This window comes from Mauremys reevesii, linkage group 27 (genome assembly GCF_016161935.1).
Source record: "Mauremys reevesii isolate NIE-2019 linkage group 27, ASM1616193v1, whole genome shotgun sequence".
NCBI lineage: Eukaryota > Metazoa > Chordata > Testudines > Geoemydidae > Mauremys > Mauremys reevesii.
The window spans coordinates 4,181,038-4,200,708 of record NC_052649.1 but is presented as its reverse complement, the minus strand read 5'-3'; the positions used below and the strand labels follow the sequence as shown (position 1 = coordinate 4,200,708).

General features: G+C 40.5%; 2 protein-coding genes across 5 annotated transcripts in view; both read right to left on the bottom strand.

The window, feature by feature from the left end:
- Positions 1–16,426, bottom strand: part of HOXB3 (homeobox B3) — a 33,819-nt gene extending 17,393 nt beyond the window's left edge. Inside the window, exons 1-2 of one of the 4 annotated variants that reach the window (XM_039516789.1) lie at positions 16,333–16,426; positions 8,049–8,287 (exon numbers count right to left, since the gene is read on the bottom strand). The gene's annotated coding sequence lies outside the window, so the exon portion shown is untranslated. Of the gene's footprint in view, positions 1–8,048; positions 9,543–15,679; positions 15,740–16,332 lie in introns of those variants that run through there. The other 3 variants (XM_039516791.1, XM_039516788.1, XM_039516787.1) reach the window with 3 other exon arrangements.
- Positions 9,719–12,223, bottom strand: HOXB4 (homeobox B4). The gene is made up of 2 exons (XM_039516793.1): positions 11,779–12,223; positions 9,719–11,096 (listed from the first exon to the last, which is right to left on the bottom strand). The coding sequence occupies exons 1-2, from the start codon at positions 12,200–12,202 to the stop codon at positions 10,783–10,785; spliced, it is 738 nt and encodes a 245-aa protein (XP_039372727.1). The 5' UTR covers positions 12,203–12,223; the 3' UTR covers positions 9,719–10,782.
- Positions 16,427–19,671: the final 3,245 nt, after the last annotated feature.

The window sequence follows — 19,671 nt, the reverse complement described above, 5'->3', positions numbered from 1 at the left end:
CTGCCACTCTGGGAAAGGAATGGTGTGTGTCTATGTATGGGAGGCTGGTTGTGAAGGGGGGGGGAGAAGTGCTTCCTTTGGAGATGGTATATGATAAAGTAAATATTGATTCTTCATGTTGGTGGATCAAACTTTTCTGAAACGGTAGTCGGCAAGAAGAACTGGTTATTGCACAGAAATGAACGAAACAATAATAACCTGAACTATTTGAATGACAAGATCAAGTATTTTGATTATTATTCATATCATTTATAACTATAACCCAAGGAAGAATATTCCACCCGCTGCTTTCTGATGTATTCAGTTCAACTGAGTTCATAAAGAAATATTGCAGAAATAAATAAATAAAATTAACGATCTACACATAGTTTTAGTCCGTAGGAGAGAGGTAATCAGCGAAGTTATATTACCTCATCGATAAATAAACCAATAATGAACATAAATGGGAAAATATGTTGATTGAATGAGGTAGATATGGCAGGGAGTTACAAAGACCATGGTTGGGTAAGAGGAGTTTTTGCTGTTATTGTTTGACCAACCAAAAGGAACAATGAGAGCTCCTTTGGCTGCCCAAATCTGGACGCAACGAAACCCTTTTCATTGTATTACGTCATCCGATGCTAAATAATCGGTAGCCATCGGAGGGACAGAGAGAGAAAAACACAGAGACTATTTATTGAGACGGTTCCAGGCAGAATGAAACCGCTCTTGGTAAATATCAGCTTGATACAACGATGGCAAATTTCTAGTAGGAGAAAGAAAGAAAGAAAGAAAGAAAGAAAGAAAGAAACTTTCGCCTTGTTTATTTGCACAGCTCATTGATAAAAATCTAAGTCTTTGACTTGAAGTGTAGAAGCGAATAAGATCTGAGGCAACATTACCAATAAGATTAGATCCTACAGCCAGGCTTATCTCAAGCCAAAATTTTTGCATCGGATAAATCACAATTCTGCGCTACCTCCCCTTTCAGTAGAAACCAGCTAGAAAGGCAAGGCAGAAATGTAGGTGTTATCTGAAATAGGCATCTCTCCCCCCACACCCACCTTAAATCAAAAGGCTAGAGATAGAGATATCAGTAATGGATTTGGAGAGTACATGATGCCAGGTGAATGGGAAAATGGGATTCATTATAGCCAAGGGTGTCAAAAGCATACATGTTTGCCACCTTGTCCGATTCAACATCCTGCAGTAACCGAAGCTCTTCCTGACATCTGACTTATTTAAGGGAGACGTTTGCACAATGGCGTCTGGAACCAGAACCGAATACCCCCCCCCCTCCCGCTATCGATCAATCCCTCGGTTTTATGCGACTAATGCATGGGACTGGGCGATAGAGTTATGTGTGGTGCACTGTCTGAAGCTTTAATGACAGCAAAGGAGCCGTAATAATAACGATAATGAGAGTGAAATTAATATTTTCGCCCCTTACAACTTCGTAACTACAGGAGCCTTCCTCAGCGGGCTAATTTTTCATGCTCAGAATCTCAGATCTAAAAAACAAGTGGTCAGAATCAATTGGAAGCCAACGATTTAAATTAATATATGCCTGACAAAGAATGATGTTGCATTCCTGACTTATTCACCGTCCCTGGATCTCCCTTAATATTTAATGAAAGTCGCTGAGTTGCTCTAATTTTCCTACACAAAGGTTTACCCTAGCAGACAGATTTAAATATCACCCCTCATGACGGTGTTAAACTTGGCTCACGGGGACTAAAGGAAGAGCAGAAAATGGGGCTGGATTCACTTTTGAGAATCCGGTGTGAACATTTAATCTTCAGTCCTGTTGTCAGTTTTACTGACTCCTTGCATGTTACATCTTTAAAAATGCTATTTCCCGCTTCCTCCTTCCCTTTCAACACTCAGGGTTTTAACCTATCTGGTCAAGTTTTAAAATGGAAATTCTAAAGTGGTTGACTTTTGACCTTCCCTTTTCTATCAAGGATGCACATTCTCAGTCTCTATACACTTTTGCTTTTTTAAACAGGTAACATTATGTCTTTCACCCATCAACTCTGCTCTTTAGGAGAATAATCTGCTCCCCAAAGTCTTAACTTTACTGCGCTGCCTCAATTGGTTGAAAGGGATTTAGTTATTATATTTCATATATATTCTATATATCAAGTGCCAGTGAAAAGCTAACATCTGTTGGCAGACTCTGCCTATCTAGTTTCTTGAGGACGTAGGGCCAGCTTCTGCTGTCATGTACACTAGTTTTATATCCGTGTAATTCCATTGACCTGGATAGGTTTACTTCAAATTTACACCGCCGTAAATCACAGAAATCAGGCTCTTCCTTACTAACGAAATGTCCTTTGTTATCTAAACTTCTGAAACTTGTATCCTAAGGACATTATTTACCTACCTACCTATCATAGCAAGATCTTGCAGCAATGAAGCGATGCAAACTATTTCCTCTTTGCATAACGAATTATTTGGAGATGAATTCACTTCCTTTTGTGAACAGTCTTTGGGGATTATAAATGGGTCCAAGGCTCAGGGTTCGGAACGAACCCCACAACATTGCCCCATTACCTTAGAACCCGTGTAGTTAGTTTGGAAGACAAGGAAGCTCACCTATTGTTCTGCCCTCCATTGACAAAGTCACTTCATTCCCTGCTTGTGATCAAACGCTACCCCTATTTAAGAGGCGGCCGTACATTTTGACTCCCTGCAGCAATTCGATTTTCATTTTCAAATGTAGTTATTTATCTGATTTTTTTTCCTGATCAGCTGGCATACCAATGGGACACGTCCAGCCTTAAAAAAAACAAACAAAATAACCCAACCCAAAACAAAATAAATTAAAAAGCCCAAAACAAACAGAAACACACCTCAACAACCTGTGCTTATAGTGCGATAAAGTCCTTATTGGAGAGGGACAGGGGACAAGAGGGTGAAAAATGAGAAATAGCTAGTAAAGGGATGCTGCAATACCAGACTCCTAGCTGTAATTTTTATATTAAGGTCGTGGTCTTTGACTAGGTTTATATGCCAATGAGGCGTTCCCGGTTTACCGAATTTATACAAATCTCTCCTTAATTGGTAATCACAGATGCTGTAATTTAAGACCCCCAGCTATAGAGCTTTCATATTAGCCGCTGATCTATTACTGTAAATCGTCTGAAATAATCAACTCCAGGGAGTGGGGCAGAGGGAAATTCTCGCTCTAAAATATCATTGCTTGCACATCATTTTCACTTGAGAAATGATTTATCTTGGACACCGCCATAAACAACACAACTCTCTCACAAACACACACACACAATGGCAGCCGCACTGCTGCTGACATGCTTATTGTAATAAATCAAGAAAGGGGGTTTAAAAAGAGAGAGAGAGAGGTTGTGAGGAGAGAGAGAGGGAGAGAGAGAGAGAGAAGGGAATATTCCTAAAAATATCAATGAAATGCCTCGATGGGTATTAACACACATACCACCATGTGAAGAAAAATGGGAGGAAATGAAGACGGCTATTTGTCACATTTTACGACAATAACATTAATAACAAACAATAAATTTACATGGACATATAGACACGCTAGGAATTGGGAAGACCCTGCTACTCACAACAATCCAACCCTCGGCGAGGCTTCTTTCTTCCTGAGAATTGTTTTATTGCAGACTCTTTTCTCTCTCTCCCTCTCTCTCCCTTTCTCTCTCTCTCTCTCTCTCTTTTCCCCCCCTCTGCTATAGGCTTGTTTTTTAAAGGACAGTTGAATTTCACGTCAGACACAAGGAGACCATGTCTGCGATGTTCCTGACGAATACATATCTATTCTGCAACCTCTGCATTAATTATTTAATGAATCACGTGATCTGGAAGGGGGGAAGGGGGTCTCTCAGTTTCATACTCAAAGGACCACTGTGACCTTCCACTGGAACAGTGTTTTTCCCCCCCAAAAAATAAGTTTATAATTGAATGTAACATTCTAGATCTACAGAGGTACTCTGGCTACTAGTTATTTCTATAAACACATATGCACACTTACACAGGCGTGTGAACGTGGGATGAACGTATACACAGCACATTATACTGTAATATACATACGTCTGTTAAAGAACGCAACGTTAGGGTGTCCACCCCCACTCCCCTCGAAGTTTAGAATATTTAAACACTTTCCCCAAACCCTGATGCCTCTTTGCCCTGCTAGACACATAATGCTTTTCTCTCTGACATTTTATTACAGCCTTCCACTGACTAGAACAACTGTTTTAGGCTCCAAAGCCCTCTGAGGATATTTATGCTCATGGATCCAGATTTAAAAAAAAAAGAAAAGAATTTCCCATTAGGATACAGGGCTAGAGCTTGTGGCTTCTGCTGTTATTGTTTTGTGAGTCTTTATTGCATTTTGAAGCCAGTTTTGGCTCTGAGCTGAGATGCCCCAAAACGGAATCCTGCGAAAGGCTGGCCAACAAAGGAAGCTGCTTATAGTGAATGTACAAGGAGCTTCCTATGGAACAAATACCAAGTAGACAAATGCCTCACTGACACAAAACAATGTGCACACGTCTGTATGTATCAACATACTTACAGATGTTTACATAAACACAGGCACACGCATGTACAGATTTAGCTATGACACTGGTTTCCTTTCAGCCCTACAAGGAATCTAAGATTATTATTTTTTTACCAATCTAGAGTAGGTGTGCTGCATCCTTATTTTTCAGGTGCTAAGGATGACTGTCTCACGTCCTCAAACAATAGAACGGATACAGTGCATAAGGAGCCACTGAAGATCAAACAATAGGACGGTGTGAGACCTCCAGTAACAAACAAGGTGGAATGCGTTGGAATATAAAGCTCTAAATTTGCAAGCCCCGGAATACTTAGATAAAATAGAGATGGGCATGGAGGTTTAGCGAGAGTTGTCCAGAGCTTGATAATCTCTAGGAAAGCAGCTATCTGAAAGAGCACATTTTTAAAACTAATTAATAAAAGGCTAGAACATCCATACCCAGCGTTCAATCCAGGCAACATTTTGAAGTGGCTGTGATAGAGGGAAGGGCTGTTTAAAGCTTGGGGAAATGAATCCTGAAGCCCATTGCCTGAAAAAGTATACTTGTTTTAAAAGCATAGACCTTATTGTGAGAAATTGCTTTAAAAAAAAATAAAACCTTCGGCTTCAAATTCTGGGTGAAGGTATAATACAGAGGGGGAGGGACAGAGAAAAGGAAAAGTGAATTTGTTCTGTTTTTTTAATCCTTTCTGTGTCATTGTATGTTGATAGAGGAGCAGTTACCTAATAAAGCAAACTTCCTTTATCCGTTGAATTAGATGTTTTTTTTCAATTTGGGACATTATGAGAATAGGAGGGGGTAAATGGAAAAGCCACGCATTTTCCTTCAGTAAAGACCTTTTTTTTTTAAAAGCAAACTACCCCGCATCCGAATTTTGCTTGCCAACCTCTCCCCCGCCCCGCCGCCTCAAAATAAACAAACAAAAAAGAAAAAATCCGGCTGCATTTTTTAAAAGAGCAACTTTCGCTAAAAGTTCAAAGAATAGGAACAGCGGCCATAAACAGCACCCTCAGCCTCCGAGGTGCAATCATCAAAGCAGCTTTCTTTCGAGAGATAAAATGAACGTTTATATAGCGAGAAGGGGAGATTGATTTACGAATTTAAACACGCCGTTTTTATTGGCGATCATAAATCTGCCAGGGGGAAGGTGTTCACGCTGAGAAACTCCCAAACTGCTCTCCCCGGCTAAGTCCTCACCGAACGCTGCAACAAGGTGTCGATACACCTAAAATATAGAAATAGTCCGGGTGTGTGTTTGAAAGTATTTTTATTTAAATACTTTCTCCCGACTATATTCATATTATACAGAGACAATCTCGAGCCTTGTATTTTATATATATATTTGCTCTGGCTTCCTAATAAATAAATCTCAGATCCTAGTGGCAATTAGACCAGCTATTCCAGTTAGTTTGATGCAATAGACTTTTGGTCTGGCTTCGATTTCAGGACGCAGGCGGAGCGAACAAAGGAGTGCATGGGACACAAAGGGCATGCCCCAAGGAGACACCTTTCAGACTCATGCTGATGGAAAATATTTACATTCTTCCATCAGGAACTAGGTCGGAAGAGTAAAACCTCAGAGCGATGAGTCGAAACATCAGGTGTCATATAGAGAGCTAAACGGAGACTCCAAAAGACACCTGGGCTGTCTGTGGCTGGGTCTCTGGTTTAATACAAGCTCGTGAACCATGAGTCGTTCACGCTTTGTTTCCCGGAATGCCACTGACCCAGCTATGAAGCGGAGTCGCTCCTAAAGCCACTGAGAACCGCGCCGATAATAAACAAAGGTAACGGCCGTCAGCTCATTTATTGAAACGATTCTAGGTGGCCAGCAAGGCCGGGAGATGGCTACCAAATGTCTGACGGGGCACGTCACCCCCCAAAGAGTTTTTTCTCCTTCGCCGTTTAGAATGTCTCATACCCCCGGAGTGGCCGTGTAAACGCTGCTCCGTGTCAATAGAAGAGTTCGTCGCTATCAGGACTAAGGGCCATCGTGAGACCCAGAAGAAGGCCGCAATTTTAAAAGGAGCGAGGTGGTTTCAACAACACGCACCGATAAACACCCTTACCGCCTGCCCTCCTGTACCCCCCACCCCCAACCACCACCATCAAAAAGAAATCCCTGACTGCATCAGCAAATATCACACCCCTTTAGCAGATACAGACGAGCTGTGAAGGGCTTTTGAGAGTGTGGTGGGCTAGGAGCAAGGAGGGGTGGGGTGGGGAGTGTAGAGCCTCCGAAACAAAGGATTTTCTAGAAAGGAGAAGATAGCTGAGGTTTGAGGAAAAGTGAGAGGCGTTTGGCTGGGGTAGCGTAGGGGTCCTTTTTTGAACGCCCTCCTGAGAGGTAAAACAACACAAACCCAAGTGGCCGAGCCAGCCCAGAGATCTTTCCCCTTGCACTGATCGCAAGCTTCCCGACTGTAAAAAACCAGCTCCCCCCTTTGTCTTTCACACTGGAGACCCTGGGTGCTTGGAGTTGAAACCCAAAGCCAAGAAGATAAACAACGCATCGTGACCAGATTTGACTATAGAACGACTCAGACACTAAAAGCCAACCAACCAAGCACACAAAAACCCGATCGTCCTGGGACGCCTTTCATCTGCATTCCCCGCGATGGCCCAGCAATGGCAACGTTCAGAAACAACCCATGAACACGAGTGGTTTAAAAGATTCTTTCCGGAGGTGCAAAGTTTGCCTGAGCCCCGTCCAGTTCGACGCTGGAAATGTTACACAGCACAATGTCCAGTCTTTGAAAGGTCAAGGGGTTTGAGAGGTCAATCCTTGGCTATAATACTCAGCTAATCGGCTAGAAAACGTGTCCTCTGGGTGAACCCTATAGGCGATCTGTGCTCGGCAGCTCAGAAATTTGCCTCAATTTATTTGTTTATTTTGTCTTTCAGTCTCCCCAGTAAAATGCAGAAAGTCTTGAAACGAACAGCTAGCAGACAAGCCCAGCTCACCCCAACACGGTCTATAAAGCCAAACCTTTCCACAAAACAACTCTTCTAACCAGAAACGAGAAACCCCAAAGTCTGATTTGGCTAAAGGAGTCGAACACTGTTATTCCTCAAGGAACATCTGACACACTAAAAAAGAAATATCTACCAGATTGATCTTTCCAGAGTCACACATGACGTTTGTACAAAGCCCTTTAACTTAAGTTGCAACGCGTAAAGAAGGCAAAATAGAACATGGAGGAATATAAGTTGAAATAGCACAGCTGCCTTGGTCAGAAAAAGGCTAATTTCTTAGCTATCTGCTTTTCCTCTGTATTCCATTAGATAAAAGAGTTAGCCTAGCTGTATAGGATTCACAGCATAAAATGGAAAAATACGGGGTTTTATTCACCCCTTTATATGTAATCTGTATGCTATCTTTTCTCTCTCCCCCTCAGACAAAATAAAATGAGGAAACCGAGGAAAATCCCGTAAAGGATTCATGTGTCGCCCCCCCCACCCAAAAACCTTACTCTTGAAAAGAGGCAATAAACGATCAAAAAATGCATGCCAAGCAGTCGGTTCTTTTACCTTGTGTATTCCCACATCCTTTTTCCAACGCCCCATAGACGGTATTCATGGTTTGAGTGGATTCTTCCCAAGTGAGAGTTGTTGTTTGTTTCGTTTTGTTTTCCAAAAATTAAAATAAAGTAAAATAAAATAAAAAAATCAACTTTATGATCCAGATTTTTTTATTGTTATTATTTCCCTTGAAGATTTTTGTAGGACTCCGGGTACTTTTTTCCCAACAGACGGTCTGCGGAGATTTGCTGTTGAATAACAATGGGGAAAGGATAAGTATTTAAAGAAAAGAAGTGATTAATGATTTTCTGTATAATTCTCGCATTTTTCTTGGCTTCTGTCTGCTTATAATGGCTGTGAACTTTTAGGTCCTATAGAAATCTTCTTTTCTCCCCCTTCAATTCTATTCATACTTTCCAGCTTTGATTTTGTTCTATAGAAGTTGCATTCCTAACAGCATATGCTTTTTAAGAACTGTTTTGGTACCCTTAAGAGCATAGCCTCTATCTGAAAATTGCATCGCCTTTACATAGGAAGCAGATCAAAGGGGGAAAAATCAGCCATCAAAATAAATGCAGTCCCCACCACCCCTCACTGAAATAAAAACTCCGAAGGTTGCTCTTTTTGCCTTTAAAGGGGCAAAAGTTAATCAAATACATACACAACTCCATTTTTCCAACACAAGACGTGTAGCGGCTCTGTATCACATGACCATATAAATATTTCTTACAAACTGTTACAAAGTCAATAGAATAAAAGACGTAATGGGCGATTTATTGAGGTGGGGGAGGAAGGGACAACTTTTGAACGCAGTTTATTTGCAAGGTCTGAGTTAAATTGCTAAGTACCCTGAGAACAGAAATAGCCATTCTACCACTTTAAATATTCCAAGCCAGGTCTTTGTTCTTAATAATATTGTGGGATATTTTAATAATTACTTAGAGAAATTCATAAAATCTCATAAATAAGCGAAAACCATTTTCTTATAGGGAATGATTCAGAACATGGTGATTTTCTTTGTAGGGTCTAGAGGCCTCCTTCTCCCCCCCCCCCTTTTTTTTTTAAATGTAACTTAGAACTGGAATGATATTTCGCCCTGAACAGTATTTTCGATACTTTCTATGAGCAAGAAAATGAAAATTAATACAAGAGCTGTGGCTCACAAAAGAAGCCATTTGTCTTCTTGATTATCTATTTGCTTGTCAGGGTTTGAGCTATTGCAGTAGCCAGCTCCTTTGTAATATAAAAAATACACAGAAAACCTGCAAACACCGGGAAACATCTGTGCCAAAATTATACTCATTAATGCATTAAATACCTTGGAGAAGGAGATTTTTTTAAATGAAATAGCCTCTCCTGAGGAATACACTGCTGCTTTAATTCCTTAATACAACGTAGCTCTGTAATGACCAACACTGCTGAAACCAGTTTGTGAACATATCATACAACCATATTAATATGTGCTTAGAATAAATAAATCACAATATGTAAGGCTTAGCAGTACTTAAGGCTGAGATACCCTATAGTCAAACATATTTTGTTTTCATTAGCGAGGTATAATTGACAGAAACCCTTATAAAACTAACACATTTTCAATTAAAAAAAACTTATTTTTTTAAACACACACAGTTTATAGTCACAACGAAAATTTTATTTCTATTTGCTTTACTTCTGCTATGTACAAGTTATCATGAATATCACAAAGAACAATAGGAGGTAATTCAAATGAACAACTGGAAGGGGGAAACCAAGATCCCAAAAGTTCTTTGAAATCACATCAGCTCGGAATGTCAAGTACTATAGAACATGGAAAGAAAGAAAAAATCTGTACGAAGTTCATAACCCCTTTTCCCTCAAGAAAGAAGGGGATCCCCACCTTCCATTTTTTGTTCATATGCTCAGTACAAAAATGGACTGAATCTTAGTGGAGAAGCGTCCTTTTTACAAAGAACCCTCCCTCCCCACTCCGCCTTTGACGAACGTTTAAATTCAGGTGGCCTTCAAGTTTCTAAACTAAATACGTTGCTCCCCCTTCCAGATTTACAAGTGAGGTAATTAACCTGCTGGACTCAAAAATGGCAGGGGGTTTCTTACATAAGTGTCCATTATGTTGGTCTCCTTCCCAACCCCCCACACCAAATTTCACTCGGTTCGTTTTAAATGGTGCCAATCTCTTCTTTCTCCAGCTGTATCACCCTGATCACTACAATACTCAACATCTATGCCCACCCCCCAGGGTCCTCATACCGCATGGAGTAGAGGTCGTTGTTTGGTTGGTTTTGCTCTATAGGGCTGTGTTACAGTTGCCAGAACTGCTGTGCCCTTGGGGATCTGAATAGAAACTTTCGCTTTGTGGCTGGTAGGCAGCAAAAGAAAAGAAAAGAAAATTCAGTTTCTCTCGAAGAAACTGTGCCTCATTTATTAAAGTGAACACTGGTTGTCGAGGTAATAGCAAGCATAAGGTCCGTCCTTTGTACGGGAGAGTAAACATGACAAATGGGGCAGAGTTTGGCGTGATTAAAGATGAAACAAGGATTCATCTTAGCCAAATTTGAAAACTACAATCTACAGCCTTCTTTTAATGGGAGACAGCACAAAAGCACATCTCTGTTGTTTGTTTGTTTGTTTTGTAGCTGAGTTTCCCTCCTTTTCTATAAATAAAGAGTATGCCCCCTTTACGCCCCTGGAAACATATTATCATGTGTTTCCTACACACACACACACACACACACACACGAAACAATTATAGGCCGGTGGCTGGTGCGTTGGCTCGGTTCTGAGAACCTCCTTGTATCTGCAGGCTTGCAGAAGCGTTGGAAGAATTAGACCTGATCTTGGTATTTGGTAATTTATTATCTTTTTTCCATTTCATCCTCCTGTTCTGGAACCATATTTTGATCTGGCGCTCGGACAGGCAAAGGGAATGGGCGATTTCGACTCTGCGCCTCCGCGTGAGATAGCGATTATAGTGGAATTCTTTCTCCAGTTCCAGGACTTGCTGCCTGGTATAAGCTGTCCGGGAGCGCTTCGGTTCCCCTCCTGTGCAACTGGGGTTTACTGAACGAACACAAAGGGGGGAGTGGGGGAGAAGAGAAAAAAAGAATTACTGAGCTGTCCCTTTAAATTTTTTTAAAGTGTCACACACTGTTTTGCTGGGAGACTACTCGAAGCAGAAAGATGCACCACGATCTTCCAGAAATATACACTTAACCCATCTCCAGCCCCCTCACTCCAGCCTGATTGCATGACGTACACCCATGTTTAGATGTGTTTTAAACTTCCCCAGACATATTGTACAACATACTTCCCTTGACAACATAGATGGTGCAATTGTAGTGTATATATATATACACCATCTATGCTCCTTAAAATCCATAACCCCCCATACATAAACCCTCTCTTTTTAATAACACGTAAAAAAAGAGAGAAAAAATAGTAAAAGTTTACTCAACCCACCACTTAAATACAAATTACAAAAACATAAAACTTAACTTACGAAGATTCAACAGCCATAAAAAAAAGTAGCCTGCAAGAAATTGGAGGAGGATGGTAACAGAGACTTCAAAGGCACTTGGCCAAGTAGAGCCATAAAAATTTATGGAGGATGTAATTATACTGCTCTGCAAACAGGCGATCGTAAATCTCCACGAATGGTTATTTTACAACTGGTGCAATAGGCTTTCCACAAGACTTTGAGGTGCTAGTTAGTATAAAGCAAAAGCCACTTTAGTTGACTTACCCGTGCTTACATGGACTTTTTTCATCCAGGGATAAACTACTGGTTCTTTGCAAGAAGAATTAGATGGGCTTTGGTTCAGAGAGTTTTGGCTACAGGAGGGTGGAGGAGGGCTGGGGGTGACCGACTCACAGCGGTGATCTGGCTCTGAGAGGTGGCTCTGAAGTCCGGCCGAAGGATGAACGTGACCCCTTGGGGATAGCACCGCTGGCTGGTGGCCGGAGCCCTGACAAGCTGGGTAGGGCGGCTCGTTGCAGGCTGACCGTGGCTGGTACATCGCCTCATGTTGGAAAGTGGTCTCTCGCCTCTGGCTGCTGTAATATCCCGGAGAGTGATTGGGAAGGTAATCATTCTGAGAATATTCTTCGCAGGGTGGGAACTTGGGATCCACGTAGTTGGAGTTGATCAAAAACGAACTCATGGCCATTAATTTCTTTGATTTGCACACACACACACACACACATACACAAAAAAAATACTAAAATTTATCCCTATCCCCCCCTACTCGTTTTCCTGTTTCGTAAAACCCTCCTACAGACTGTCAAGTGAACAAAGTTAGGAATCCATGTGACACCGACGGCCAATGGCGAGGTTCCCTGCGATTCCCGGATAAGGAAATATCCTCACACAGGGACATTCTTACTCCTGTAGGATTTTTTTTTTTAAATCACCAGTATTTACATATTTTCAGCCAGGGTGAAATTTCGTGCTCCTGCACAATGTTACTTACCCAGATTAGCATCTCGGGCTCTAAACCCCTAATGTCACCACTTAACCCCTCGTGATAACAAATCCCCACTCCCTTCAGTAGGTGTGTCTTGGCTTAGTTGTGTGTTACAGGGGGGAAAAAAGATTATTTTCAGTAATTTGGGGGAGGAGGAGGGGTCCGCTCCGGATCAAAATGAATGCCCTGGTAGATGATACATTGAGATCCCTCTGGCTGGTGTTTAAATTTCGTTCTTAATGTAGGTGATATGAAGCGGTTTGAGTAGCGACTCTGCGCTGAGATACTGGCAGAGATAAATAGGGCTTGTTTTGGATCAATAGAAAATTCATCAGCTAATTCGGGGTACCGAGGCTCCTAAATCACATTTAGCTTCGGTATTCGATTGGCCATTTTCCAGCCATGGGTGGAAAAGAGAGCCCTTCCTCTGAACACGAAATAAAAGGCTTTCTGGACAATTAAAGATAAAATTAACTAGTCTCAGTGCTGTTCCCTTCTCCCCCATTGTAATAAACATGATTAAAAAAGCAACATTTGGACGGGTGTTTAAAATCGAAGCACCTAATAATCCCTTCATAAAAATCAGGAAACAGGACAGCGTTTCGCTGGATTATTTATGCCTAGTGTAATTTAAGCAATTATACAGATTAAAGCACCAGCGTTTTTCCTCCTGCATTTCAGTGACGTAATACTTCTGACACCCATTGCAGCTCAGATTTTTATTAGAACGAGGTGATGAAGTTTACCACAGGAGTACTAGAGTCGGGAGTTTAGGTAAATACCCAAATATTTCTTTTCGGTTATAAAACGATCTTCTGGCCAAGGCGTCTTTTCATCCTTTTATTTAGTTTTTTTTTCTTCAGGGAGAATGACTGTAGTGTTTGTGTCAACTACATATTCCCCTAGATACGAATTTGTGACACAACTTCCTTTACACAAATTCGGATCTACAGGGTACATATAGAAGACAGATGCATCTTTCTTGGTCAGAAATCTTCTAACTTCACTTAACTGTAATAATTCTCTTCGATTTAATTTATGAGTATTATTTATTTTTAATACAAGATCTTTGTTACTCAAAGAATTCATCTATGAATAAATATGGTTAAAATTGCCACTTTCCAGAGGAAACACAAATAATGAAATTCACCCATTCGAAATACAGAGCTAGTAATTGTTAGGTTATAAAAGTCATACAGTACGTTCCTACCTATTCACTGATACACTGAACATTACTTTAGCATTATGTTCCCCCAAAAAATATATTAGTCCCGGACTATATCTAAAAGCACAAGTAGAGTCCCAAATTATCACTCATTTCAAATTTAAATGTTATAGTTAATTTTCCCTCCAGATTTGGTCGTTTCAGTATCATCCACTGATCAACAGAGACAACCATTTCAGATTTTTTTTGAGTTTCTGAAGGTCATCCAAAGTTTTTTTGTTATAAAAGTAAATTACAGGGGGAGAGGGGAGAGAAACAGATGAAAATAAATACAGAATATAAAGGCAGATGGGACGATATTCTTTTTTTTTATGACAGGCAATTCTTTTTATAACCCGAGAAAAAGATCAAAGGAGTTTCATTTCCGAAAGCAATAAAATATTCATACTGTCTAGCTAATGAACCTTCATTCGGAACGAATGAGAATAGCATCATGTTGAGACTTCGTTTAAAATTCCAGTAGCTCCAGAGATTAAAAGTATAACACGCTCCTCCACTCCAACCCCACAAAAAAATCAGAAGGGAGCAACACACGTTTTTGTTCGAATATCTCCGATTTAATCATATTTTAACAGTACTCAGCCACAGACGATGCCATAAAGATGCTACATTTCCCCTTTCATTGGTTGGAAATATTGTTTCCCCCCTCCCCTCGTATCGAAATGTATTTCAGATAGCACTGATTTAAAAAAAAAGACCTTGTTATGGCAGAGAATGAATGAACACCGCTTGTTTGGGACACATCATGCGTTAAGATTTCCCGGCTGCTTAAAGGTGAGTCGACTGTATCGCTCGCAATATCTATCGCCAAGGTAAGAGAATCAAGAGCACACCTCAACGAGAACTGGTAAAAGCGACCCCTTTGCAAGCTCCCAAGCGTCTAGCACTCACAAAAAGTTTCTTGCACACCAAGCAGATCTCAGGGGTTGCTTTATAGTGCCTTTCACACGGGACAAGGATGTCCCAAGTCTGCATAAATGCCCCTAAACCCCTCAAGTGTACCGGGGAACAGCCAGTGACTCAGAAATAGACAGCCTTCTATTCAGAATCCAAATAAAATCTGCTAGAACAACCTAAAGACTGAAACTATAACAAACCAGTTCTACCAAAATAGTCCTGTGGACTTCACTTTTATATTTTGATTCCAGCTGCCTCTGCGTCCTTTTGTTAATTTTCCCCAAAGCAGCAATACCCTAATCAACACCGGTGAATCCTATACCTTAAACATAAACAGCTAGGTAGGGCCTATTATGGATTGATACCCCCCTCCCTTACAACCCCCTCCCCAAAACATCCCGTTTTAATTTTCCCTTGCCATGACCGACAAAGGGGTTTGAGCAGCACCAGCACCCCTAGTGTTTGCCAGAAATCTTATTTTTTTTCCTCCAAAAGTCTCACACAACAGCTTCAGATCCCGAATTAAAAAGAAAACGATACTGCCCTGCACTCCCCCCAGCCCCAACACACACACACGCCTGCACTTTTTTCACACTTTCTATTCCGCTCATAAAAACGTCTAACGTTTCGGAAGTTTAGAAAGACAGATCTAGCTAATGTTCGCTCTCCATTTCAAAGGGGGAAAGCAGCTTAGCCGCCATCCAAAACCTACCTCTCTCCCTTTCGACTGTTCGCACGGTCGGCCTGCTGTCTCGCTGTTTATTTATATTATACAATAAAAGGAAAGCAGGCGGGAGGAACCATTAAGACTATAAAGCAGGCTCCGAGAGAAGGAGCTTCGGAGGAGAGGAGAGCTGAAGTGGTGAGACACCTGCCAAGGGAAAAATCCCCCCCAAATGCATCCTTAATCCCCTGCCTAAGCAGCCCCTTTTCTGACCCACTCCTATCAATAGCCTCCTACCTTGAAAAAAAAAATGATCAAGAAGACATCTACAATTGTATCCGATCTCTCCTCCCCCCCTCCTTGCCCCCCTGATTGCAACAGAGGTTTTTCTTACCTTTCAGTTCTACAGGTTGAGTGCATGACCTCTGAAAGCGACCCCTTTGCCTGCCCATTCCCGCTCTCTCTAGGTGCCACGCCAAAAAAAAAAAGCAACAATACATACCTTTAAAAAAATAAAAGCCCCCCCCCTTGCCTCCAGTCCCCAGCTCAAAACAATCTCCTATAGCACTCGAGCTCAAAAGTTCGTAAAGCTTCCTGGGCACAAAACAAACAAATAACAGAACCCCCAAGCCCAGAGCCGAGTTCCTCTCTGCTATCTTCCCCCTGAAGAGGGATCATTTCTCGATAAGAACCCCTCTTTCGCCCCCTCTCCTCCCCCAGCGTACACCACTATTGTCTTTAAAGACAAACAAAAAACTGCTACTGGCAGGGAGCAAGCGATAGGCCCTTCTGAGTATTTTGGGTTTGGAAACCCGCAAGTTTTCGTATTAATCTCATACTTTGTCAGTCTTTGTTAAACAGCTAGGCGTGTCCCGAGTCCCTTGAACATTTTAATATTTGTTAGACGCTCTGACCTGAGTTTCACCCCACTCCGGGGGCCGCTCCCACTGGTCTATAATACGCTTGCATAGTTCTCTCGGTCATATTGAATTTTACCCAGGTCATTACTTTGGAGAAAAATGGCAGGGCAAAGAATTTTATTCAGACCTTTCCTCGATTGCTTGAAATTCCAAGTGAGCTTAGTGCACATCGTTTTGTTTGTAAATTTTCCCTTTGAAGATTTTTTTTTGAAGGAGTCCTAGTCATCCAATAATTATGACTGCCAGTCCTGCTTTCTTTGCAATCGAAAGCACCGACGTTTGGGTGTCTCGTAGTAAGCAGGGACTTCCTCTTCATAACAGGAAGCCTGAGATGATTCTATAGGGTGGGACTTTTAATAAGAGTCAACTTGATCTAAATCACAGTTAAAAATGAATAATAATAAAAAAAATCGGGTGAATGTAAGTTTAGATGGAAAACGGCTCACCCCAGTTTTTCCTCTCTAAGCAAACGATTCATAGAAGGTTTGAATCGTCTGTTTTCTGATCGACTGTGGGTATCATTTTATTTTAAACGCTTTACAAAAATGTACAAAGATCTGTACTTGAAAGAAGGAACTGCAACATTTCCCCCCCATCCTTTAAATACCCAAATGATAGGTGTAGTAGGCATTACTAAGGGGATAAAGCTTAATAATCTCTAGGATATCTGAGTCATATAGGCTACATACTTTTTCACACACACACACACACACACACACACACACACACACACACTCACTCACTCACTCACTCTAAATGTAGCATCGTGCTTGTTCCGGTGATAGAACAAGTAATTTGAAAAGTAAATTGGGATTAGAAGCACTTTTAATCTATTGTTTTTGAAGAAATCACCTTCTTTAATTTTATTTCGACTGCTTTTATGTTATATACAAATCCACGCACTCAGACACGGGGGAACGGGGGGAAACAAGGTAGATAAACTAGAAATATTCTTGCAAATAATAAGTTCGTCTTCTTTTTTTTTGTTTGTTTGTTTTTTGTTTGTTTTGGTTTGGGGTTTTTTAAAAAAACTTGTTACGTCAAGTGAATCTTCCAGAGAACCGTAGAGATTTGCATTCCTAAACTGAAAGTTAAAGGTGGTTATTATTATTAGGATAGCCTCGAAATTATACCTGCTTTTGTTAATATCCCGACAACAAATGGCAGTTATCCATTACCTGTTATATAAACCCGAGTTGAAATGACTGTTCTATAGAGATAAGTATAGTAATTACAAGAGGAAAAAGATGGATGGCCCAAGTTAGCACTAAACGGTAGCTCTTGTATAGTGATATTTTATAAATACCAAGCAAATTCGTGGTAATTAATTAAACCCCAGCCTTATCAAGCGAAACAAAACGCTTCACATTCTCTCGAATTTCACCCACTGTATGAATATACTCAAATAGGCAAAGCAAATGGGTTATCCAGGATGCCTTTCCCAGGATTCTAACATTCTCTCTCCCTCTTTTTTTCCAAGAAAAATGATGCGTGTTATAAGTATTTAGTGTCTGCAGATATTTAAAAAGGAGAACAAAAGCAAATTTGCGATTTTTTTTAAGAGTCGGCATCGCGTCAAATATTTGCTTTAGACGCTATTGAAAAGTAGCTTTCTGCACCCCCAGCCTCGATAAAAATAATATTTGAAGTTTGGGGATGCAAAGTACAACAGTGTATGTTGAAATAACTGTGAAATGCCAAGGGAAATATTTATTATATCAGTTCATTAAACTGTTGCAACTGGCCAGAGTGGAGTCACGTTTCTAGCAATAAATATAACACATTTAATTTAAATTCAGAAGGAAAAGTATAGGGAAGAGCAAAATGAGATAGTTAAACTGGACCAAAGGGCATAATGGATACTCTTTCAAAAAGCCTTAATGTGCATTTAATATTTTGTTAACCATCATCCTTTTTATTGTGTATAGCAGGCGGCATTGTGGATTATATACAGTTGAGGTGTAAATGCCATCACTTGTTGTATACACTATAAATAATGTTTATTTTGCCCTTTAGATCTTGTTTAAACAGTATTTTCATTAGTATATATTCAAGCGTTAGAACATTCAGTCTGGAGGTTAAAATGATGAAAATGACTGTAAAATGAACATTCTTTATATAGTTGTTTACATGTAATATATACGTGACTATAGAATGAAAGTTTATATACATATATGAGCTGTTATGCATATATAAAATGTATATATATGACTTTAGAATATATCTATATCTATAGATATAGATATATACACTTTCATTCTATATAAACTTTCATATATATGTATATGAGCTGTTATGCGTATATAAAAATGTATATATATGACTTTAGAATGAATATATATATATATATAAAAGAATGTTCATTCTAAAGTCATATATATACATAACAGCTCATGTTAATATCCTATAGGGACTTCCATGTAATTGGATTTAATAAATGTATTTTGCCCTTGTATTCGTTTAATTAGATTCTATATGGTGTTTCCAAGGTTATCTTTTTTAGCAAAGTATTTAGAAGTCACTACACATGTCCTCGCTGGACACCCAACCTAATTCATCCACCTTATTTTCTACCGGCGTCTCATTCTGAATTGCCACCCCACTGCCTGTTTCTCTCTCCCAAGGTTGGCAGCTTGTTACCCTTCTCTCTCTTACCTCGCTATCATTTTCTCACATCTCTGCCCATAAGAAAAGGATCCTTCCTCTCTCCACCCCACCCCCTTCGCCAAACCACTACCCCCCCTTTTTTTTTAAACACTGACATCCAGTCTATCAGGCTATACAGAAGACTGAGTCACGCACAGCGTAAACTTTTGACCCTCAACTTTTTGACCCCTTGAGCTATAATGCTGTATTAACAAGCCCCCCAAAGACCATAGTCACCTTCTGCGTCTCCAGAAAGTAAAGCTGTACAGATTCCCCCTATTTTTTAAAACCCTCTTAACATTTCTGGGTTCCTTCTTTGTCAAGGGGGGGGGGGCTTTGAAAACATTAGATGTGTTTCTCTACATCAAGTCATCAGGTTCATAGGCTGTCGGATTTTTTTCCCCTTTACACTTTTCTTTTATCTCTGTGTGTTTAGAAGAACAGGAGAAAAAAAAAGTCCCTTAAACCACAGCTGGATTCATCTCATTTTGAATTATTTCTGTTTTATTTGCCTAATGGGATGTCAAATAGGTGAGTTGTTGACTAGGTGAGTTGTTGACTGCACTAATTAGTCTGTTCTAATTTTTCTTTTCCCGCGCTGGAGGACTGGGTGATTAGAGGAGCTTTTGGTTATCTGTGGGGGACTGCAGGTCTGAGAGATAAGTTTGTGTGGGGAGGTCTTGGGGCGGGAATGACGAGGGGTGAGGGGAGGAATCTGCCGTGGCACAAAAAGAACCGACAGAGACCAAAAGCCAAGCTCTAGCTACTACAGCGAGCAACTCAAAGAGACCCTGTCATGACTGTGAACTTGGTCTGAAGC

Coding starts and splice junctions, on each gene's coding strand:
- HOXB4 (XM_039516793.1), bottom strand. CDS start 12,202: ATGGCCATGAGTTCGTTTTTGATCAACTCCAACTACGTGGATCCCAAG. Junction 11,097..11,778: donor AAAAGTCCATGTAAGCACGG/GTAAGTCAACTA, acceptor GTGTTCGTTCAG/TAAACCCCAGTTGCACAGGA.